The 24,849-nt window shown below is 42.3% G+C and overlaps 2 protein-coding genes and 1 long non-coding RNA gene across 3 annotated transcripts; 2 read left to right on the forward strand and 1 right to left on the reverse strand.

The window, feature by feature from the left end:
* Positions 1–204: 204 nt before the first annotated feature.
* On the reverse strand, positions 205–17,835 carry cops3 (COP9 signalosome subunit 3). The gene is made up of 12 exons (XM_071391809.1): positions 17,493–17,835; positions 16,337–16,466; positions 15,949–16,061; positions 11,765–11,814; positions 11,119–11,211; positions 10,818–10,997; positions 10,381–10,521; positions 7,088–7,261; positions 1,620–1,706; positions 1,369–1,482; positions 1,171–1,251; positions 205–961 (listed from the first exon to the last, which is right to left on the reverse strand). Exons 1-12 carry the CDS (start codon positions 17,545–17,547, stop codon positions 908–910), a joined length of 1,272 nt encoding a protein of 423 aa, XP_071247910.1. The 5' UTR covers positions 17,548–17,835; the 3' UTR covers positions 205–907.
* Positions 17,759–18,905, forward strand: LOC139570189 (uncharacterized). The gene is made up of 2 exons (XR_011674023.1): positions 17,759–18,100; positions 18,234–18,905. It is a non-coding gene; the product is annotated as an uncharacterized lncRNA (long non-coding RNA).
* A 183-nt stretch (positions 18,906–19,088) lies between these two features.
* Positions 19,089–24,292, forward strand: LOC139570188 (5'(3')-deoxyribonucleotidase, mitochondrial-like). Its single transcript, XM_071391813.1, has 5 exons — positions 19,089–19,842; positions 20,346–20,446; positions 21,207–21,267; positions 21,379–21,493; positions 21,675–24,292. The coding sequence occupies exons 1-5, from the start codon at positions 19,573–19,575 to the stop codon at positions 21,812–21,814; spliced, it is 687 nt and encodes a 228-aa protein (XP_071247914.1). The 5' UTR covers positions 19,089–19,572; the 3' UTR covers positions 21,815–24,292.
* Positions 24,293–24,849: the final 557 nt, after the last annotated feature.

Below are 24,849 nucleotides of genomic sequence, written 5' to 3' on the forward strand. Positions count from 1 at the left end.
CAGTAAGCTCAGAGAACAAGTGTACCAAAGGACATTTAAAAATGTCTGTTATGGACATGAATGGGTTAAGTTGAGGCTTTGCAATACAATAAATCCTACATCTCTCTGTTCACATATAACAAACGAAACGCTGCACAAATAGCTGAGGCATAAGTAGCACAGAATGTCAGAAGACTAGGGTAAACACTGCTGACAAAACAGGAATGTGATGTGATCCATTTAATCCAAAATTGTGTCAATTTACTGAATCAATGTATTCTTGAGTCCTTCCAGATAACAGATAAGTATGACTCCAGCTCAAGAGCTCATCCCACCTGCAGTAAATGCAAACTACAGTACAACACAGTACACGAGAGACCTCTAGGGGATGGAAAAAAACAGTGCACCAATTGTTTAATTTTTTAAGCTGTACTAGCCTTTCTACATTTGTTCATGGGCAGAAGTACAGCCTTGTTTTTGTTGTCAAATCTCCATGTGATATACCAGAAAATTTGTCTTGCAGGTCGAGGGAAATTACTGATCTTCAAAACATGAGACTTAAGATTTCCTCAAATGTTGCATGTTATCCTATAAGGAAATTCCTAAAAAAAAAATATATATCATGCAACAGAAAAACGGTGCTTTATCACACATTCTTTTTGAACAAATAAGTCCAGTTTTTATTATTATGGTTGATAATGCAGCAGTGGCTCTTCCGCCTGAACAATGATAAATAAAACACTGACAAAATTGTTTTTTTGTTTAGGTTTCCTCAAGACACCGTGAAAGAAATAACCAAATTATCATTCCACACATTTAGATTTTCCTTGACCAATGTCCATACTCAATAGAATGTTTTTCCACTTTAAAAAAAAAGTCATCCAATGAGAACCTGAAGGGTGGCAGTGTTCTCCCCCGTCCATGGCTCTCAGGAGTAACTTGACGTTTTGCTGCCTACATCATCCTCCTGCGTTCCCATACTCTGAAACACACAATGTGATGCTAACCATTAGCAATAATTTCTATACTAATAACTGGAAGACCAGATGTTTGATATAGCTACTTCATATGTCTGAGAATGGAATAAAAAAATTAAAATAAAACACAAACCCTCAAACACCTGAATTTCAAATATACTCCTCTTGGAAAACCTCTAGAGGAGCCTAAAAAAACTGAACAGTTGCTTCTTACCTTCTGCACAAACTGCGGGTTTACTGTGATTTCTTGATCCATGGACTTTAGTTTCTCATCCAACTCTATACACTTCAGCATCTGTGAAGGACACAGAACAAGGCATTTACTTCACTAAAACATTACCAAAAGAGATACGCCATTGTACCTCAGTTATTTTCATACAAGGATAGATAATCAACACTGCTATTCTCTTACCTCTTGGTCAATTTTGTGAAGCATTGCGGGGTTGTTGTATTTCTCCGGGTTGTCATGGAAACAGACCATGCCATCCTTTTGGTTGATACTGGCATAGATCTCGCCATCTTCAATCTGTAAGGAACAGAAAACATAACCAATGGAAAAATCAAATCAGGTGAAGGCCATTTTCTTTCAGACATTCAAAAGTGAGTGTTCTTAGGAGTACTGAGATACAGCATGCCTTTCCTCCTGCGGTCGCGTTGGCTTACCATGTGCAAGACATACTTTTCCGCCTCCTGGGGCCCTGACAGCTGCACTCGACTTGCCATGTCTTGCAAGGACAGCGTCAAGAAAGTCTGCAAAAATAGAACGGTGGTCATATACAATCTGACCATTTGCTTTAAATACTTTGTTTACACCCTGGTAACAGGGTGAAGATAGGGATGTGGAAGGTTCATTTGAGGTGAAGGACATACGGTATATTTTGAATATAGCTGAATGCAGACAGAGGGATATTAGGGATGAGAATGGTATGTTGGGGGTAAAGGTGAGGTATTTGAGGTGAGCGGGGACTATTGGTAGACATATTAGGAGGGAGGTATATGTGAGGTGAGGGGGACATATTTGAGTTTAGGAAGATACATGAGCTAAATGGGGTATATTTAAGTATAGGGAGGTATATTGAGGTAAAAGACTAAGTCCATTTGGAGGTTGTGGAAGGATATATTTGGGCTGAGTTGATAAAGTCACATTTTATTGGTCGTGTATACAGTTGAAGTCGGAAGATGACATACACCTTAGCCAAATACATTTAAACTCAGTTTTTCACAATTCCTGACATTTTATCCTAGTAAAAATTCCCTGTTTTAGGTTAGTTAGGATCACCACTTTATTTTAAGAATGTGAAATGTCAGAATAATACTAGAGAGAATGATTTATTTCAGCTTTTATTTCTTTCATCACATCCCCAGTGGGTCAGAAGTTTACATACACTCAATTAGTATTTGGTAGCATTGCCTTTAAATTTTTTAACTTGGGTCAAACGTTTCAGGTAGCCTTCCACAAGCTTCCCACAATAAGTTGGGTGAATTTTGGCCCATTCCTCCTGACAGAGCTGGTGTAACTGAGTCAGGTTTGTAGGCATCCTTGCTCACACATGCTTTTCAGTTCTGCCCATACAGTTTCTATGGGATTGAGGTCAGGGCTTGTGATGGCCACCCCAATACCTTGACTTTGTTGTCCTTAAGACATTTTGCCACAACTTTGGAAGTATGCTTGGGGTCATTGTCCATTTGGAAGACCCATTTGTGACCAAGCTTTAACTTCCTGACTGATGTCTTGAAATGTTGCTTCAATATATCCCCATAATTGTCCTCCCTCATGATGCCATCTATTTTGTGAAGTGCACCAGGCCCTCCTGCAGCAAAGCACCCCCACAACATGATGCTGCCACCCGTGCTTCACGGTTGGGATGGTGTTCTTCGGCATGCAAGCCTCCCCTTCTTCCTCCAAACATAACGATGGTCATTATGGCCAAACAGTTCTATTTTTGTTTCATCAGACCAGAGGACATTTCTCCAAAAAGTATGATCTTTGTCCCCATGTGCAGTTGCAAACCGTAGTCTGGCTTTTTTATGGCGGTTTTGGGGCAGTGGCTTCTTCTTTGCTGAGCAGCCTTTCAGGTTATGTCGATATAGGACTCGTTTTACTGTGGATATAGATACTTTTGTACCTGTTTCCTCCAGCATCTTCACAAGGTCCTATGCTGTTGTTCTGGGATTGATGTGCACTTTTCACACCAAAGTACGTTCATCTCTAGGAAACAGAACGCGTCTCCTTCCTGAGCGGTATGGCGGCTGCGTGGTCCCATGGTGTTTATACTTGCGTACTATTGTTTGTACAGATGAACCTGGTACCTTCAGGCGTTTGGAAATTTCTCCCAAGGATGAACCAGACTTGTGGAGGTCAAAAAATATTTTTCTGAGGTCTTGGCTGATTTCTGTTGATTTTCCCATGATGTCAAGCAAAGAGTCACTGAGTTTGAAGGTAGGCCTTGAAATACATCCACAGGAACACCTCCAATTGACTTAAATGATGTCAATTAGCCTATCAGAAGCTTCTAAAGCCATGACATAATTTTCTGGAATTTTCCAAGCGGTTTAAAGGCACAGTCAACTTAGTGTATGTAAACTTCTGACCCACTGGAATTGTGATACAGTGAATTAAAGTGAAATAATCTGTCTGTAAACAATTGTTGGAAAAATTACTTAGTAGATGTCCTAACCGACTTGCCATAATCATTGTTAACAAGAAATTTGTGGAGTGGTTGAAAAACAAGTTTTAATGACTCCAACCTAAGTGCATGTAAACTTCCGACTTCAACTGTATATGAATAAAAAAGGTGTACAGCAGTAGTTACAATGAATTCGGAAAGATTTCAGACCCCTTGACTGTTTCCACATTTTGTTACGTTAGTCTTATTCTAAAATTGATCACATATACATATGTATATATACATATACAGTGGGGAGAACAAGTATTTGATACACTGCCGATTTTGCAGGTTTTCCTACTTACAAAGCATGTAGAGGTCTGTAATTTCTATCATGGGTACACTTCAACTATGAGAGACGGAATCTAAAACAAAAATCCAGAAAATCACATTGTATGATTTTTAAGTAATTAATTTGCATTTTATTGCATGACATAAGTATTTGATACATCAGAAAAGCAGATCTTAATATTTGGTACAGAAACCTTTGTTTGCAATTACAGAGATCATACGTTTCCTGTAGTTCTTGACCAGGTTTGCACACACTGCAGCAGGAATTTTGGCCCACTCCTCCATACAGATCTTCTCCAGATCCTTCAGGTTTCGGGGCTGTCGCTGGGCAATACGGACTTTCAGCTCCCTCCAAAGATTTTCTATTGGGTTCAGGTCTGGAGACTGGCTAGGCCACTCCAGGACCTTGAGATGCTTCTTACGGCGCCACTCCTTAGTTGCCCTGGCTGTGTGTTTCGGGTCGTTGTCATGCTGGAAGACCCAGCCACGACCCATCTTCAATGCTCTTACTGAGGGAAGGAGGTTGTTGGCCAAGATCTCGCGATACATGGCCCCATCCATCCTCCCCTCAATACGGTGCAGTCATCCTGTACCCTTTGCAGAAAAGCATCCCCAAAGAATGATGTTTCCACCTCCATGCTTCACGGTTGGGATGGTGTTCTTGGGGTTGTACTCATCCTTCTTCTTCCTCCAAACACGGCGAGTGGAGTTTAGACCAAAAAGCTCTATTTTTGTCTCATCAGACCACATGACCTTCTCCCATTCCTCCTCTGGATCATCCAGATGGTCATTGGCAAACTTCAGACGGGCCTGGACATGCGCTGGCTTGAGCAGGTGGACCTTGCGTGCGCTGCAGGATTTGAATCCATGACGGTGTAGTGTGTTACTAATGGTTTTCTTTGAGACTGTGGTCCCAGCTCTCTTCAGGTCATTGACCAGGTCCTGCCGTGTAGTTCTGGGCTGATAACTCACCTTCCTCATGATCATTGATGCCCCACGAGGTGAGATCTTGCATGGAGCCCCAGACCGAGGGTGATTGACCGTCATCTTGAACTTCTTCCATTTTCTAATAATTGCGCCAACAGTTGTTGCCTTCTCACCAAGCTGCTTGCCTATTGTCCTGTAGCCCATCCCAGCCTGTTGCATGTCTACAATTTTATCCCTGATGTCCTTATACAGCTCTCTGGTCTTGGCCATTGTGGAGAGGTTGGAGTCTGTTTGATTGAGTGTGTGGACAGGTGTCTTTTATACAGGTAACGAGTTCAAACAGGTGCAGTTAATACAGGTAATGAGTGGAGAACAGGAGGGCTTCTTAAAGAAAAACTAACAGGTCTGTGAGAGCCGGAATTCTTACTGGTTGGTAGGTGATCAAATACTTATGTCATGCAATAAAATGCAAATTAATTACTTAAAAATCATACAATGTGATTTTCTGGATTTTTGTTTTAGATTCCGTCTCTCACAGTTGAAGTGTACCTATGATAAAAATTACAGACCTCTACATGCTTTGTAAGTAGGAAAACCTGCAAAATCGGCAGTGTATCAAATACTTGTTCTCCCCACTGTATATATATATATATTTTTTTTTTTTAAGAAATTTCTGCAAATGTATAAAAAAATTAAATACCTTACTAAATACCTTACTTACATAAGTACTCAAACGCTTTGCTATGAGACTCAAACTTGAGGTCAGGTGCACCCTGTTTCCATTGACCATCCTTGAGATGTTTCTACAACTTGATTGGAGTCCACCTGTGGTAAATTCAATTGATTGGACATGATTTGGAAAGGCGTGGTGTGTCTATGTAAGGTCCCACAGTTGACAGTGCATGTCAGAGCAAAAACCAAGCCAAGAGGTGGAAGGAATTGTCCGTAGAGCTCCCAGACAGGATTGTGTCGAGGTACAGATCTGGGGAAGGGTACCAAAACATGTCTGCAGCATTGAAGGTCCCCAAGAAAGCAGTGGCCTCCATAATTCTTAAAAATGGAAGAAGTCTGGAACCACCAAGACTCTTCCTAGAGCTGGCCGCCCGTCCTAACTGAGCAATCGGCGGAGAAGAGCCTTGGTCAGGGAGGTGACCAAGAACCCGACAGCCCGCTTGGAAAGGACTCTGACCATGAGAAACAAGATTCTCTGGTCTGATGAAACCAGGATTGAACTCTTTGGCTTGAATGCCAAGCGTCTGGAGGAAACCTGGCACCATCCCTACGGTGAAGCATGGTGGTGGCAGCATCATGCTGTGGAGATGTCTTTCAGTGGCAGGGACAGGAAAGACTAGTCAGGATCAAGGGAAAGATGAATGGAGCAAAGTACAGAGAGATCCTTGATGAAAACCTGCTCAAGAGCGCTCGGGACCTCAGACTGGGACAACGACCCTACACACATTCGGGACAAGTCTCTGAATGTCCTTGTGTGGCCCAGCCAGAGCCCGGATGTGAACCCAATCGAACATCTCTGGAGAGACCTGAAAATAGCTGTGCAGCTACACTCCCCATCCAACCTGGCAGAGCTTGAGAAGCTCTGCAGAGAAGAATGGGAGAAACTCCAAATACAGCTGTGCCAAGCTTGTAGCGTCATACCTAAGAGGACTCGAGGCTGTAATCACTGCCAAAAGTGCTTCAACAAAGTACTGTGTAAAGGGTCTGAATACTTACGTAAATGTGATATTTCCATTTTTTTGGTGTCATTATGGGTTATTGTGTGTAAAATCCATTTTAGAATAAGGCTGTAACGTAACAAAATGTGAAAGTCAGGGTGTCTGAATACTTTCCGAATGCACTGTATATAGGATGAGTCTTGACTAGAATACAGTATGTATGTATGAAGTGGGTAAAACAATATGTAAACATTATTAAAGTGACCAGTGTTCAATGACTATGTACATAGGCCAGCAGTGTCTAAGGTGCAAAGTTGAGTATCGGGTGATAGCCGGCTAGTAACAGTGACTAAAGTTCAGGGCAGGGTACTGGGCGTCAGCCGGCTAGTTGGGGACTCTAACAGTCTTATGGCCAGGAGATAGAAGCTGTTTTTCCAGGCTCTCGGTCATAGCTTTGATGCACCTGTACTGCACTCTACCTTCTTGATGGTAGCGGGGTGAACAGGCTGTGGCTCGGGTGGGGTGGGGGAAGGATATCTTGGCTAAGGGTGACATGTGGTAAGGGAAGGAAGTATACCTTTGTTAGCCTCTGGATATTCTTCTTGTAGAGGGATGACAGGCACTGCTTGACAAGGCCTGTATTGTTGTCGCGTGTGAAGGTCTCGCTGTGTTTGTTCACCTGGGTACGCAGTTCTGCAGGGTTGTTGGTGGTGTACACCTGAGCAAGCTCATGGTAGGCGTTGCTGAGAGGCTGCAGAAACAAAGCAGTAAAATATGTAATACTATGTCATATGTATAGTATATATGTATAGTACAAGAAGCACAACACTAGAATCGCTAAAGCAGTTATTTGGACTGTTCATAAAATGTAAATAAATTATTACTCTGCCATTTTCAAAGTCTTGCCCCCCTCCGTCCTTGACTCTATATAACACATGGTTGTTAGAATATTAATATCAGACAGACTGGAGTTACAGCCAGTTTAAGGAGGGCATGTCATTTTTTGAATCGTTTTCTCATTGCCCCTCCTCCCAACAGTAGGTCCTGCTCCGCTCCTTCTCCCGATAGTTGAAGGTGCAGTGCTCAGTTGATAATCACCCCGCAGATTGCCTCAAAACTGAACCTAAACCAAAACTAATTTCGCACGTCAACAGATTAAATTAAGTAAAGTGTGTTGGTGGCAAATGGGTGAGTTGATGAGCAAGGGGAAGCGAAAGATGCATAACTATGGAGTCACTAATTGTGAATGAAGAACAGACCATTCTATTGAATTCATCTATTCTAACTGTAATCCAAAAAATGCTATGTACCAGGGTTTCAGTTAGCCGGTAACAGCCGGCTTTTGGCCGATATTCTTTGTTGAAAAGCAGATAAATCAAATTGGCACTGGCCAATTATCCCAGAGAAGGAAAAAAATCCCATTGCGAAATAATGCTTTTTAACCTATTCATTGATGGAAATAACAGTCGATGGAAATACATTTGACTGGTCATGCTTATCGCTCTATAGGTGACTTTGCATAATTTTGTGCAATTAAATTGGCGCGTGTACAGTATATTCGTTATGTATCTTATTGATCACACACCTAGGCCTACAGTATACAGAGCTTTTGAGTGGAAAATCTGTCACAGCGTGAGCTGCTGCTTCAGCATCGCAAACAGCATGCATAGGCAACAGAACAGGCTTCCTCAGCACGTCACACACCACTTTGCAATGAGCTGGAGGCCGTGTGCATTTTGAAAACATACACTTCATTGTTTGAAACCTGAACATTTTACTACATATTATGAGGCATGTCTTACCTTGCTTCAAAGTAGCCTAGCCAAAATCAGATCATATCCCTGGAGGCAATTCTTTTATATCAACTTTCTTTCATTGTCCAGTAGCCAAAGGCACAATCCTAGTCAAATTAGCAACCCATGCTAGTTGTTGCATACTAGATCTCCCCTCTTTCTAAAGGATATTTTCATCTCTGTCACATGAAACCGCTCGCACATGCGGTGCGCTTTGACACCGATGTTTTCCAGCTAATTGCATTATGGAACAAACATTTGCGGTTACCCTACTGCCTTGCGCGCATTGCTGCGCTTATAATGTGAAGAAATAATCGTTTATCAACAGTTTAAGCTGAACGTTCTGATCTGTTGCATCATCTGATCTGACTTGTTAATGTAGCCTAGGTCTTCTGGTTGTACACATTTTGGATCTCTAGTCCAACAACTGTCCCAGAGTCTGTTTGGAATATGCCATTTCTTTCTCGAAAAGCTGACCAATAGAAGAGGTCAACTTTTCTACTATGGGGGATAGTAGATTGATAGGCTAGTGATTTTTCTGTTTGTTACTCGTCTTGTTGGCTGAGGAAAAGTCAATGTGGACAGTTATTCTAATATCTTCATAGTGAGCATCAGAATTCGGTGAGAAGGACACACGCCATTGCATCCTTGACTTGCATGTTCTGTTGACACGAATTACTATATTCTAAATCGGATTTCTGTCATTCTGAGCACCAGTTACGCACCCAATGCATATGGGTCCGATAAATTTTTCAAAATGTCCGGTAAATTAAAATGCTGCCGGTTTCCTAACGGAAACCCTGGTATGTCCCCTATATCAGTCCACCCAATCCAATCAGTCTACTCTGGTCTACTTGGAGTACACAGTGAGAGTGTGTGTAATTTACAGTGGCAAGAAGACAAAGACGAATGAATGCACATTCGCGACAAGATCTGAATGAAAACGACTCAGACGGCGGGGGAAGAAATTAATCATGACATCTCTGATGATTATTCTTCTGATTCTGAGGCTCAGCCTGAACCTTCACCGCCGAGGCCGAATCGTAAAAAAAGCCAGAACAGTGAGCAATGAGCAGGTGGCTGTGCCACCACCAAATGAAAACGGTGAGACAGGAAGGGAGAGCCCTGTTTGGACAGAACAAAGCCGGTGACAATGCTACAGCCGATTATCAGCACAAAAATGTCATCACAGAGAGCAGACCCAACATTGCAAGCAAAAAACATCAGCAAAGCACTCACCAGCTTTCGTTTGTGACATGAACACCCTCCAACTGATGCCATTGCATGAAGCAGCACAACATGTAAGCACAAGCTGACAATAACTGACGATTTGTGTTTACTGCTGTCATATCAACACTTATATTCATTATAATGGGGCGGCAGGGTAGCCTAGTGGTTAGAGCGTTGGACTAATAATCGAAAGGTTGCAAGATCGAATCCCTGAGCTGACAAGGTGAAAAATCTGTTGTTCTGACCCTGAACAAGGCAGTTAACTCACTGTTCCTAGGCCGTCATTGAAAATAAGAATTTGTTCTTAACTGACTTGCTTAGTTAAATAAATAATGCCATTATTGCTTTTGTGCTGATTTTCATTACTCATCAGGCACACTTATAATGATGTTTAGGCTACTGATGTTTTTATCATTGGGCCACGCGTCTTGCTGACAATGCGTCTTGGTGGTTGGTGTTACCGCGATCCAACACGTATGCTTTCTATTTCATACTTAAAAAAGGTACTCCACAAATCAAATTGATTGAACACTTGAATGTTGGTGCTTTTTGTTTTTAAATATAGCCTACAGTAACATAAACTAATGAAAATGCTATTGTGTTATTTGAATATTTTGTTTTATCTTATTCTAATGTTGCTAAGACCTTCATAAATACAACCAAATCATATTTTTTGCGATAGCATATTTATGATGTATTAATTACACTGTTAGAATGATGCAGTCAGAATGACTGCTCATTAGCTTGAAGGGGGTGGGGGGGGGTCCCTCGAGGCCCAGTGGTTCTAGTGTTCGAGATGTAATGGCACATCTAAGGATGTAAAACATGTTTGCATCTTCACTCTCACCTTTATGAACCTCCCAACTATCTGTGATGTGTATTTGGGGAGCTGCTGCACTTTGCCGTGTAGAATCAGGGAGACCAGGATGTACTTCTTATAGGCCTCCAACATGATGTGACTGACTGCCATAGCTGGAGTGGTTATTGCCTAGGGGGGGGGGGTCATAAGAATATCACACAATGGAATTAGAGATGTAAACCAACTACAGCCAAGTCAATGCCATAACAGATTCAACGTCAACGCAGGGTGTCGTGTACTTGACTACTGTATGCATACACAGTATCAAAATAGTAACTTAAAAAAGGTCATTTCAAATGGTACTAAGATTAACAAATGTGTTACTAGTAGCCTGCTAAATCAATTCACTTTAATAACAACAGGAACACTAACACATCCAAAACAGCTTTAGCACACACATTTTAGATTCTCAAATAAGCCAGTACCTGTTCATAAAAATACAGTGCTCTTTCAAAGTTCTTCAGACCCGTGTAGATCATGCCGCCGTAATAGTAGTAACATAGAAAGTGCTTTGCGTCGTAGGCGCCATTCTCCTTACAGATGTCCATCATGTCAAGCTCAAGAAACGGGAGGACAGGCTTGAAGCACTTTGCTAACAAGCACAGCTGTGGATGTACACACAAAATAGTAGAGTTCATTCATGCTTAGTCTCATAGCCAAGCATCAATACATTGCAATAATCATGTAAAGTCCAAAGAGCCAGTTGACATGAAGCGGTTTACACACCTGACACAGGTCTGCATGAACTGAGGTAAGTTGGTTTGTGTTCATCTGCATTTTGTCTATTGCCTGTTTTAGAATGCCGACGCCCCTCAATGGCTGTGAAGGAAAGAGATGCATTAAACCAAATGTAACAGAGACAACAATGTGCCATGAACTCACTCCACAGCTAGCTTGAAATGTCGCCAATGGTGCCATCGAGGTTCCGTTTTGGTGGCATAACTGGATAGTACGTTGCCAAGCAGGGCGATCACGTGTGCTAGCAAGGCAGAGGTCCACAGGTTTGAGCCTTGGTACAATCTGTTTACCCTGAGTTGTCCTGGCACACTTCCTAGCACACTGACATCTGTTTCACATACCCTCCACTGCTGTGATTACAAATAAAATATCCAAGCATGGAATTAAGAGCCAATTCTATCCTTCTTTGAAAAAACTGCTGCATTAAACTTATATAAAATAGAATGAACCAATATGCTTTCTCATGGGTTGGCTTTTTGTTTTTGCAATCATGTAGAGTAGTAATGACATAAGCTGGGTCTTATCTTGTAAAAACACAAGTCATTTTCTCAAACAGACCATGTTAATAGACAAGTAAGTTCATGCATTAGCTCTTCTGATTGAAATGTGTTGCTCCCATTTTGGCAAGACTTACCTGTTTCCGTTCTACAAGGGCGTTTGTCAACTGATGGCAGAGGCCGGCAACTGTGGAGAGAATAATCAAATAGTGGGTTTTACAGCATTTCCCAAACTAGGGGTCACCGGATATGAAAATGGGGTCGCGAGAAACTGGGGGGGGAAATACGGAATAATTGTTCTTGGTTCATAGAATCGCGGTTACATCTAATCTCTGGTAGCCGCTAGATGCGGTTGTAATGAACAGAGACGTTTCTGTTTTCTTCCTACAAAATGTGGCTCTATCCTTTTGAATGGTTTATGCTACAAAATATTACAACCACATCACTAAAAGATAACACCCTCAGGAACCCGTACCCGTCTTCTGTTTCCCTCTACAATGACCACAAGCTGAGCAGGATTCATTAGAACACTAAATCATTAGGCACTAAATCAGATAGGGAAAAGAACATCAACAATGACATTATTTTCTAGACAGATCATCATACAAAACAAGAAAACGTGTCACCCCCACAAATGATGCAGCGTCCACCCTTGGGCCAATTGGGATATCACACATTTCAGTTAATTACTATAGCTCCCGCATTGGGCCAATCAGTATCATTTTGTAAATGCCGGATCTCTACAAGACACAGCTGTCTGAGATATCGCATGTGACTAATGTACAGAGACAGATTCACAGTCCTCTCCCCGATTCCATTGCGGGGGACAGTTATTGCCTGATGATCTTCTGAACATCCCAATACCTTTGATGCATTTCAGTCACTTCAAACTATGCTTCCTCATATTGAAATACTGTCCAGAAAAATACTGTCAGACTGATTTGTAATAGACTGTCATAGACCCAATTAAAAAAGTAAATATTGGCCGTTGATTACCTCTTTTTTTTTTTTTAATGTTATTTATTTATTTATTACATGGTGGGGTCGCAAGAAATGTTGACGTCAAAATTGGGTTGCAGGGCAAAAAAGTTTGGGAACCCCTGGTTTAACAGGTTCAAGCGAAATACATTTTGCCCTGATCATTTGACCTTGAAAAACATGATCCACATTGCTTAGAAAACACTTCCATCACTACAAGACGTTAACACCTTATGGAGTAAACACATCATTGCTAACTCAAGGGACGCTAACGGAGTCGGTGCAGCCAGCTGGTTTCTCCATGCATCGCGCCGACAGAAACAAACATCTTTCCGGTAAGAAGAGGGGCGGGGGGGTATGCCTTATGATTAACGAGAAGTGGTGTGATCATCATAACAACACACAAGAACTCAAGTCGTTCTGTTCACCTGATCTAGAACTCCTCACAATCAAATGTCGACCGCATTATCTACCAAGGGAATTCTCGTCAATCATAATCACAGCCGTATACATTCCCCCCCAAGCAGACACATCGATGGCCCTGAACGAACTTTATCTGACTCTTTGTAAACTGGAAACCACACACCCTGAGGCTGCATTCATCGTAGCTGGGGATTTTAACAAGGCTAATCTAAAAACAAAACTCCCTAAATTCTATCAGCATATCGATTGTGCTACCAGGGCTGGAAAAACACTAGACCATTGTTACACTAATTTCCGCGACGCTTATAAGGCCCTCCCCCGCCCCCCTTTCGGAAAAGCTGACCACGACTCCATTTTGTTGATTCCAGCCTACAAACAAAAACTCAAACAACAAGCTCCCGCGCTCAGGTCTGTTCAACGCTGGTCCGACCAATCTGAATCCACGCTTCAAGACTGCTTCGATCACGCAGATTGGAATATGTTCCGCATCGCGTCCAACAACAATATTGACGAATATGCTGATTCGGTGAGCGAGTTCATTAGGAAGTGCATTGACGATGTCGTACCCACAGCAACGATAAAAACATTCCCAAACCAGAAACCGTGGATTGACGGCAGCATTCGCGTGAAACTGAAAGCGCGAACCACTGCTTTTAACCAGGGCAAGGTGACCGGAAGCATGACCGAATACAAACAGTGTAGCTATTCTCTCCGCAAGGCAATCAAACAGGCCAAGTCTCAGTACAGAGACAAAATCGAGTCGAAATTCAACAGCTCAGACACAAGAGGTATGTGGCAGGGTCTACAGTCAATCACGGATTACAAAAAGAAAACCAGCCCCGTCGAGGACCAGGATGTCTTGCTCCCAGACAGGCTAAACAACTTTTTTGCCCGCTTTGAGGACAATACAGTGCCACTGACACGGCCCCCTACCAAAACCTGCGGGCTCTCCTTCACTGCAGCCGAGGTGAGTAAAACATTTAAACGTGTTAACCCTCGCAAGGCTGCAGGCCCAGACGGCATTCCCAGCCGCGTCCTCAGAGCATGCGCAGACCAGCTGGCTGGTGTGTTTACGGACATATTCAATCAATCCTTATCCCAGTCTGCTGTTCCCACATGCTTCAAGAGGGCCACCATTGTTCCTGTTCCCAAGAAAGCTAAGGTAACTGAGCTAAACGACTACCGCCCCGTAGCACTCACTTCCGTCATCATGAAGTGCTTTGAGAAACTAGTCAAGGACCATATCACCTCCACCCTACCGGACACCCTAGACCCACTCCAATTTGCTTACCGACCCAATAGGTCCACAGACGACGCAATCGCAACCACACTGCACACTGCCCTAACCCATCTGGACAAGAGGAATACCCATGTGAGAATGCTGTTCATCGATTACAGCTCAGCATTTAACACCATAGTACCCTCCAAACTCGTCATCAAGCTCGAGACCCTGGGTCTCGACCCCGCCCTGTGCAACTGGGTCCTGGACTTCCTGACGGGCCGCCCCCAGGTGGTGAGGGTAGGTAACAACATCTCCACCCCGCTGATCCTCAACACTGGGGCCCCACAAGGGTGCGTTCTGAGCCCTCTCCTGTACTCCCTGTTCACCCACGACTGCGTGGCCATGCACGCCTCCAACTCAATCATCAAGTTTGCGGATGACACTACAGTGGTAGGCTTGATCACCAACAACGACGAGACGGCCTACAGGGAGGAGGTGAGGGCCCTCGGAGTGTGGTGTCAGGAAAATAACCTCATACTCAACGTCAACAAAACAAAGGAGATGATTGTGGACTTCAGGAAACAGCAGAGGGAGCACCCCCCTATCCACATCGACGGGTCAGTAGTGGAGAAGGTGGAAAGTTTTAAGTTCCTCGGTGTACACATCACGGACAAACTGAACTGGTCCACCCACACAGACAGCGTTGTGAAGAAGGCGCAGCAGCGCCTCTTCAACCTCAGGAGGCTGAAGAAATTCGGCTTGTCACCAAAAGCACTCACAAACTTCTACAGATGCACAATCGAGAGCATCCTGTCGGGCTGTATCACCGCCTGGTACGGCAACTGCTCCGCCCACAACCGTAAGGCTCTCCAGAGGGTAGTGAGGTCTGCAGAACGCATCACCAGGGGCAAACTACCTGCCCTCCAGGACACCTACACCACCCGATGTCACAGGAAGGCCATAAAGATCATCAAGGACAACAACCACCCAAGCCACTGCCTGTTCACCCCGCTATCATCCAGAAGGCGAGGTCAGTACAGGTGCATCAAAGCAGGGACCGAGAGACTGAAAAACAGCTTCTATCTCAAGGCCATCAGACTGTTAAACAGCCACCACTAACATTTAGCGGCCGCTGCCAACATACTGACTCAACTCCAGCCACTTTAAAAATGGGAATTGATGGAAATTATGTAAAAATGTACCACTAGCCACTTTAAGCAATGCCACTTAATACAATGTTTACATACTCTACATTACCCATCTCATATGTATATATACTGTACTCTATATCATCTACTGCATCTTGCCATCTTTATGCAATACATGTACCACTAGCCACTTTAAACTATGCCACTTTATGTTTACATACCCTACAGTACTCATCTCATATGTATATACCGTACTCTATACCATCTACTGCATCTGCCATGCCGTTCTGTACCACCACTCATCCATATATCTTTATGTACATATTCTTTATCCCTTACACTTGTGTGTGTGTGTAAGGTAGTAGTGTGGAATTGTTAGGTTAGATTACTGTTGGTTATTACTGCATTGTCGGAACTAGAAGCACAAGCATTTCGCTACACTCGCATTAACATCTGCTAACCATGTGTATGTGACTAATAAAATTTGATTTGATTTGATTTGATTTGACAAGGCTTCTAGAAACCAAAAATAAGTTACGTTTAGACTTACAAGTGTCTGTTGCATATCGGATGTGCTCCCCATTGCAGGTACTGATAAAGAGCTGGACTTGGGAAAAGAGCGTCTCAAAGTCAGGGATGTTTGGCATGGAGAACTTCACAAACCTTTATGAAGGGAAAGTGAAAACTGTCCGTGAGTACACAAGAAAAAATGTTGTCACCGTATTAAAACAAAGAATGTCGACTGTAAAAGACAACCAGTTTCAGACAATTTTATTTTAACACCTTGATCTGTGTGATATAATTTCCTGAGTTATGAGCCTTAAATGCACATATGTACAGTAAGCAGAAACTGACAAAGTCATATCCTAGATCAGTGATTGACTTATAAAATCATTGATCAAGGATTAGATGACTGCAGAAGAGAGCAGGCTACTCACAGCACAGCCAGCACGCCCAATGAGTGCTCCTGGATGTCCAAGGCCCCCAGTACAGTGTCCAGGTGGGACAGGTTCTTGGCCAACAGCTCCCCGCTCTTGTTGATCAGTTCACACAGCTGTGTCATCTGACCTGATATGCAACAGTAAAGACAATAGGTAAACAAACAATGCAGCACTTGATAATTGAGCCATTAGAGCTGGTTGAAGAGTACAGGTCCAAAATAAATGGGAGTTCATGTGTGAATATAGGATTAAGAGTCTATATCATAAATAGTTTAATTGACACAAGTGTTTCTCCCATTTTTAGATGGAGCCCTCCCAAACTCTACTGTCCAACAGCAGACCCACGTTACACTCATCTTACGCAGAGATGAAAGCCCATGATAGTCAGAAATAAATATTTAATAATGTTCCTCACTTATTTCTAACAGAATACAGGCTATAATAGCAAACCTCTATAAACCTCTATACCAACAAAATAACCAGAATGTCAACTGAATACACCCGCATATGTAAATGATAACGTTAATCATTTAGTAATATATATTTGTTTTAAAGATTAGAATATTGAGCACGTTTTTATAATGGAACGCGGTCTAGCTGCATAGCTCACATTCTTTGCGGCTACTAAACTTCCCCGTGGATGAAATCATCGTGGACTTGAGGTACTTGGCAACTGTAAAATATATCGGCCGGTCAAGTGTCCTGTCAAGGCCTGCACTGGGTGCATAACCAATGGGAGTATTGCATATTGCGTTACAGATGGGACTGTCGCCCAATAACATTTGACAATGGCGCTCTTCATCCAATCGCGCGTGCTTAGGGCGGAACTACCGGAAGGCATACCCCAGAAATGATTTTCTCTAACAAAAACAAAAAAGTAAGATTCTAAAACACGTATTCGTTTGCAGTGTTGTTTGAGGTACACATTAGTGTCCCGGGGTAAAAACGCATCTTTGTGAACTACTTTTTTGAGGCCTCGATCACCAAAACAATAAATTTAGCGCTGTGTTTACATGATAAAGCAAAAAGGATCTATCCAGTTTGGCTACCTAGCCTAGCTAGTTATACATGATAACAACACAGTAACCCATTGGTTAGCATTAGCTAATAGTTCTAGCTCGTCTGAGAACTAAAACCTGTTTAGTGTCCATACCTTGTGCAGAGAGCTGCCGCACATTGTTCACGAACTGCTCCAAGGCTGAAGCCATTATTTCATCTGTCCAAAGTGGTAGCAATTCAGACTGTTTTTCATTCAAATGTCAGAAACAACTCCGTCCGTGCTGGCTGAGACAGGGGGCAACACAGCCGCCACTGAGAGAGAAGTATCGTGAGAACTTCGTAAGAACAGACGGGATCTAACGAGATTTACGGTTGGAACTTTAGGCTCTTAAATTGACAGGCACAGATTTGCTAAACGCAAAATATAAATGCATCAGAAACCTAGTTATTGCTGTTTGTTACCATTTATTTCCTCCTTCGTTCGAAACGTACACCCCCTGAAAACATCTGCTGATTGTCTTTATGTTCTATCAGGAATTTTATTCATTGGGAATTTGTCTCCCTGTGCTACCACTTTAAGGATCACACACACTAGTAAACACAGGAAGTACGGTGCAGATGCTACCGGGTTGCAGGCAAAGACATTATACAATTGGAGATTTCCCACTCGAATGCAGCCGTGGAGGCCACAGGGCAGTACTGTTTTTTTGTTGTTTCTTCTCGGACTGATTCAAATCAGGACAGGGACACCAGTAACACAAGGTAAATTGAATAGCACCTGCATTTTTGACTGTATGTGCGTATGGAGTCAAGTTTACTTGTCATATTCACAGGATACACATGGTACAGTACAACAATTAAAATAATACATTAATTTTCATGTCTACAACGTTAGCCTTGTTTCAGATGTGATTTGGCAAAACAAGATTGGGGGCCCCTACAAGGGGACACTCAACGTCTTCCTGCAGCTTAGCAACGAGCCTGAGACCTCCCCTGCTCCCTTCCACAGACAATTATCAAACCACACAATAGGCCCGCACACTCCACTCTGTTAACTGTAGCTGCTTCTCAGAATCTCTTCATTGTTCTGGGGCCTCCTCATTGGATATGTCTTCCCATTGACCACACCTGTGTAGTCTTGCTAGCCAGATTCATGGCACTCATGGCTGTGTGGGAACTGGAAAGATTCTAGCACCTGTGTTCTCCAGAGCTGAAATTCGGCCTGTCCCCGAGGGCCCTCACAGTGTTCCCGAGGGCCCCCACCCCAACGACATTCATCACTGTTGCAGTTGTTAATATGTATATTATTACTCTTATTTCGCTTTGTTCCCCCACCCCCTCAACAGGCTTTACTCTGCCTCCACCCTAATGGACATGTATTTATTAATCACTGCTACAGTTTGTATGGTGTATATAGTGCTATTTCTATTGTTGTTTTTATTACAATTTTCATTATTTTATTCCACTTAGTCTTGCATGTTGGAGCTCGGCACCTAAGATTTTCACTGTACCCTGCAATCTCACCTGCAAACCCTGTACATGTGACTATTAAACACTCTGAATCTGACAGATTCCTCCCTTCCCTGTTCTTTTTCTCCCTCTGCTGCATGCATACTCAGCATCTTTTGATGTAAAAAGTTAAATGTTGTAGATGTTTTCCAGTTCACACTCCATGGTACAATAATGCCTTTTTAAACCCCACTGAGAAACTGAGGACACGTGTGTAATCTTGTTTCACGACATTGTCTTTGACTGCAGGATTTTGTACAGTAGGCGACACTTCTAAGAGTATTTGTACCAAATTTCACAGCTGCTGTGCGGCTGACAATGGTTGTGAGATGCGACACTAACTGCTGTAGAACCAGTCCATACTAATAAGAGTCGTAAACAAGTCCAAATACAGTGCTGAAAGGCATTGGTCAAATTTGACCCTGTGCGCTAATCAATATACCGGTAGTGCTAACGTTAGCTAGCTTGCTGGCTAATGCTATGCAGCAAAAGTGCCAAAGCCTGACCAATTGTAATAAAGGTTGAAACCATAAATAAATAGCCGACAGTGTCAAATAGTTAGTTACATTAGCAACGTCCCAAGATATATTTTGTTTAAATGGCACCCTATCAGTATTAGGAAAAACACTTTTTTCTCTTCTGGACTTTCGAATACTTATCTCGCGCTTCGTGAGTCTTGAAGCCATCGTTCGATCACCGACAGAAATCAGCGAGGCAAGTAAATCATGTCATTACTGCCTAAAATAGTAACGTTACGCGACAGAGGGAGGATCTTACTCCATGACCAGTTCAAGTGTATTTCCGCGAAGATGTCTTCATCCTCTGGTAAGAGACTTCGGGTTCTGGTGGACATGGATGGCGTCATTGCAGACTTCGAAGGGGGATTCCTGAAGAAATACCGGGCCAGGTACCCCAATGAACCGTACATCACCCTGGAGGACAGACGAGGATTCTGGGTGTCGTCTCAGTATGGGAACTTGAGGAGTGACCTGTGTGTAAGTAGTCCCGAACTGTGCATTCTGTCTGAAAACAGGAAATATTCATACATTCATTGTCTGTATAGTCTGTGGCGTTATGTCGCTCATTCATTTGCTTCAGAAGTCCCCTGCATGTTCAAAAGGTTGCAAGAGCAGCAGCTGTCATTACATTGAATTCTGTAAATGCCAGTCACACACAGATCTGATTTATAAGAAAGTCCTTGTGCTGAGTTAACCCCTACTCACATGGTGGCTCGACAAAGTGCTTTAAATTCTGCTTTATAATGCAACCCCAGTTTCTCCAGACAGTGCTCTATTTCCACAGTATAGTCATAGCAAGCATGCATTTGATAAGGATGTCTCCCATATCCCTTTTATTGTATAATTGTATATAATACTTTCATTGTATAATGAGAGTATTAAAGTATGCCATGCATCTAGGTCCTCAGTGTCTGCCATAAATTAACACACACACAATCTGTAAAAGTCTGGATGATAAGCAGAGGCTATATTGACTGTAGGAGAAGGCCATCAGCATTTGGGAGTCAAAGGACTTCTTTATAGAGCTGGAGCCCCTTCCTGGAGGAGTGCAGGCCGTCAAGGAGATGGCTAAGATGGAGAAGTAAGTTTGAACCATAAATGGTCATTCAAACCATATCTGAACAATACCATAGCTTACGGAATATTCTTAAAATACTCACATTTATTTCAAAGACACTTGCCCTGTGAGTCAGCTGTTCAAAGAGAAGGAATTGCTGTTTTGTTTGTGTTCCCAAAGTGCTTTACAATGTTTTGACCCTCACCTAGAGACTATTTGCCATTTAGTCGTCACCCGTCAGGCTATATTCTATGGGTCATGTTAAACAAATAGGGTGGAGAAGGCGAGCAGGTGGTCCTAGAGTAGCATGGTAATCCTCTCAGGAAGGGAACTGCTATGTCATGGTGTGCTCTGCTGTATGCATTTACCGTGTTAAAATGTCATCATGCTAATAGCGCATAAACAGACCGATGCTTTTCTCCAAAGCGCCTTAGTCATCCATGCGTGCATTTTATGTATGAGTGATCCCAGGAATCGAACCCACTATGTTGGTTGTTGCAAGTGCCATGCTCTACCAACAGCTACAGAGGCCACGCTGTCTTTATAGAGGGAACCTTTGCTTTAGTGTTTCATTTTGGCCGACCTTATGTCAACAACCATATAGTAGTTAACCTCAAGCAAATGCCCTCACCACGATACAGTACATTCACAGTAACTCTGTTCCAATACTAGCCTATATCCTCATGTTAGGACATCCCCTTTGCTCACCTTTCAAAAACGGTATGTTGTAGAAAATTTACTCTGAAAACAAATTAACCCTGTTGTGTTCTTCTCCGTTTTCCAGCACAGATGTCTTTATTTGCACCAGCCCTATAAAACATTATATACACTGCCCATATGAGAAGGTAAGCTCGGAGTCAAGACAGTAATCCTTTAGGCTGGAGGCAGAGTGGTGGTTGTGGTACCTCTTTCTAACAATATTTCTGGTCTTTGCGCTCTCCCTGTTATGTGTTCAGTATGCCTGGATAGAGAAGCACCTGGGCTATGATTTCTTGGACCAGATCATCCTAACCAGAGACAAGACTGTGGTGACTGGGGACGTCCTCATAGATGACAAGCCAGACATCCTCGGTGAGTCAAGTATTTGTAGCAAAGCTGGAAAACTGCGCGTGTAAATATATGTGCATGTATTTATATGATGGTGCCATATGCATGCTAGTGTCATACATATAGGTATTTTTGGTAGTTAGTATTTGACTGTTCGATTAATCTACAAGCTTTACATGACCTTTGTGATGTGCCTCTGTTGCAGGTGTAGAGCCTAACCCAAGCTGGGAGCACATCCTATTTACTACCTGCCACAACAAGCACATACTTCCCAGCTCCAGCCACCGGCGCCTGCTCTCCTGGGCAGATGACTGGAGGGGCATCCTGGAGGACAAGAGGCTCTGAGCCCCCCTCATACACACGTCAACCTCCCCTTCTCCACCCTGATTACCTACACTGTATTGGGGTACAAAGGGTGAATACCTCCACTAATACACCACAGTCAATCTCGAACTTGAAGTTTAGGGTTCTACTGTACCTTATTTAGCCAATGTCAGAGAATATTAATCTGTTTTACCACTAGGGGGCACACATCGACTGAAGCATGATGTAGAAATACTGAAAATGATTGCACTGAAAGACCAGCAACAATATTGAGTAGAGAGTAAATGCAGAGTTTACTGTTTTGACTCACTCTTTATAGTTGTATAAGACTATTATTAGTTGTTCCTTCTACATATTTTGTTTGTATGTTGACCAGGACATTGGCCAGAGGGCCATACAGTTTTGTTTCACATGTACTGTATAGGAGTGACTCCATTTTGTAAATGTTGTGTTCCAACATTGTGCCAACATGGATCAAATTGTAGCCTATATAGTATTTTCTCAACTTAGTTTAGCTAGATTTTTTAAAGTGTTTTAAAGCATCCACCAATCCACAGGCAAGTATTGAGAATGACAGATATGACTAGGTTGCATGATAATAACTTAATGTCTACAGATTTAAAACACAGATTTAGAAAAAGTGAATATACTTTATTTAAAAGAATATATAAATTATATATCAAATGTATTATAAAGACATGCTAAACCTTCCTATTTTATTTCAAATTTTAACATTATGTAATCGATTTGCATTAGTCTTATGTGTCTTATTGTTTGAGACAAGAAAATGGTTGACTGAGAAAAAGATCAGAGCATATTACACCTCAAAGTATCCAATACGCTCAGCTGTGAATATGGTCAAGCTCTTCCATCAAAACAAATGTATTTCTTTTCATAAGTGTCTTTACAGGCCTTAAAGTATATTCACAAAGCAACCTAACGTAGCAGGCGTAGCAAGACACCTCCCCACGTTTTTCAGGGGAAACGGAAGTTTAGTTGAAGATACTGTATCCCTGAAAACCAGAAACATCCACGTGCTGCTGACTCCGCGGAGAGTGTTCACAAAGTGGTCCAGTGAAGAAGTAATACTTACACCGAGCTGAATGTCTCTAGCCTTTTGTACAATTTTTCAAAACAGTTGAAATTGGTGCTAATGTTGTTCGTTGCTAGTTCACCTATTGTGAGTATCCCTTACCCCAGTGATTCACATAGAGGGCATAGCTAGCTCTGGCCTGACGTATATAGAGGCCCACAATGGAGGTGTCATAATACCAATAAAACCTAGCGGTCAAACAGGGAAATGGTTCCAATTGTTTTTCGACCATACATTTTTCCCATAGTGGATTTTAGAAATGCTTAAAATAAGGGTTGTTTCGTGTAGGCTTACCTTGGCGTGACGTTTTGATAAACATTTAAATCTCTCTTGTACAAGGTGACTTCTATCAATATACTCGGCTCTATTTACTCTGATTCAAAAATCCTAATTAGCATCAAAGTAGACACCATGCAAAACTATAAATCCCTCCAAGCTCCTGCACGTCATCTCTAACTGATACCTTTGCTATCAGGGAATGTGTCAATTTTTAAACTTGCACAAGACAGTTCACAGAATTTTCCATTTAAAGAAATGTAGCCTATTTATTATTTACTACATTTAGCTAACATTAGATAGTTAATCCAGAGATTCTTACCTTTGCCTCGATTCGGCAGTCTAGTCCAGATCATCATGGCATTTGTTGTTCTTTATGATAGCCAGTTTAGCAGCTAATTAGCATTTCCATTTTTGGGGGTAAATTATAGGCGAATATATTGATTTAAAAATTACCTTGTCCTAGAGAGATTTTCACAATTATCAAAACGTCACGCCAGGGTAAGCCTACACGAAACACAGCCCTTATTTTAAGTGTTTCTAAAATCCCCTATGGAACAAATAAATGGTGGGGAAATTATTGGAACCATTTCCCTGTTTTAGGTTTTATGGGTATTATGACTCATACTGTGGTACTCTATAAGGCCCTGATTCTAACTGGTTTTAGTCTAACTCTTTCAGCATGCTGTTGTATCCTCATTAGCTAGCCTCATGTGTCCCAATGCCACCTCCTTTCTTCTCCTCGTATCTCTCATGTTAATCACATTTTAAAAGCCATGGATTCTCTTGTATAGATTTTTTTACCCTTCCAAGTGTCTTTACAGTTGTCATGAAGGGAAGGAGATGTTGTCAAGACTGTTGGAACATACTGTACGTATACAGCCTAAGTGTTAAGATTGCCCTGATGATGACCCTGTCTGTGGGGTGAGTTAGGGTTAAGCGATGTGTGTCCACTGCTCAGTCAACCACTGTATCTCACAAAGTCTGTTCACTTGTCACTGCATCTTGTCAATGAATGTCTCATGTCTTTGGTGCTGGATGATATCTATGTCAATGTGTTTTTTGGAGAACAGAGAATATACTAAATGTTGTCGTTAACAGATCGAATAAAGAATGCAACATTGAAAATAGCAATATTCAATACTTTATAGATAGAATATTTTTGTATAATACATTTTATTTTATTTAACCTTCTATTTAACTAGGCAAGTCAGTTAAGAACAAATTCTTATTTACAATGACGGCCTACCCCGGCCAAACCCTAACCCGTATGATGCTGGGCAAATTGTGCGCTGTCCAATGGGTATACAACACATTAGGAACACCTTCCTAATATTGAGTTGTTTCCCCCGCCCCCCACCACCCTCAGAACAGCCTCTTCGTCAGGGAATGGACTCTACAAGGTGTCAAGCGTTCCACAGGGTTACTGGCCCATGTTGACTCCAATGCTCCCCACAGTTGTCAAGTTGGCTGGATGTGCTGTGGGTGGTAGACCGTTGTTGATACACACGGGAAACTGTTGAGTGTGAAAAACCCAGCGGCGTTGCAGTTCTTGACACAAACCAGTGTGCCTGGCACCCACTACCATACCCCGTTCAAAGGCACTTAAATAGTTTGTCTTGCCTATTCACCCTCTGAATGGCACACATACACAATCCATGTCTCAAGGCTTAAAAATCCTTCTTTA

The sequence above is a fragment of the Salvelinus alpinus genome, chromosome 3 (assembly GCF_045679555.1).
Source record: "Salvelinus alpinus chromosome 3, SLU_Salpinus.1, whole genome shotgun sequence".
Lineage (NCBI taxonomy): Eukaryota > Metazoa > Chordata > Actinopteri > Salmoniformes > Salmonidae > Salvelinus > Salvelinus alpinus.

Coding starts and splice junctions, on each gene's coding strand:
- cops3 (XM_071391809.1), bottom strand. CDS start 17,547: ATGGCTTCAGCCTTGGAGCAGTTCGTGAACAATGTGCGGCAGCTCTCT. Junction 10,522..10,817: donor CACTGTATTTTTATGAACAG/GTACTGGCTTAT, acceptor CCCCCCCCCTAG/GCAATAACCACTCCAGCTAT. Junction 1,483..1,619: donor AAAAGTATGTCTTGCACATG/GTAAGCCAACGC, acceptor TGTTCCTTACAG/ATTGAAGATGGCGAGATCTA.
- LOC139570188 (XM_071391813.1), top strand. CDS start 19,573: ATGTCATTACTGCCTAAAATAGTAACGTTACGCGACAGAGGGAGGATC. Junction 19,843..20,345: donor ACTTGAGGAGTGACCTGTGT/GTAAGTAGTCCC, acceptor TATTGACTGTAG/GAGAAGGCCATCAGCATTTG. Junction 21,494..21,674: donor TGACAAGCCAGACATCCTCG/GTGAGTCAAGTA, acceptor CCTCTGTTGCAG/GTGTAGAGCCTAACCCAAGC.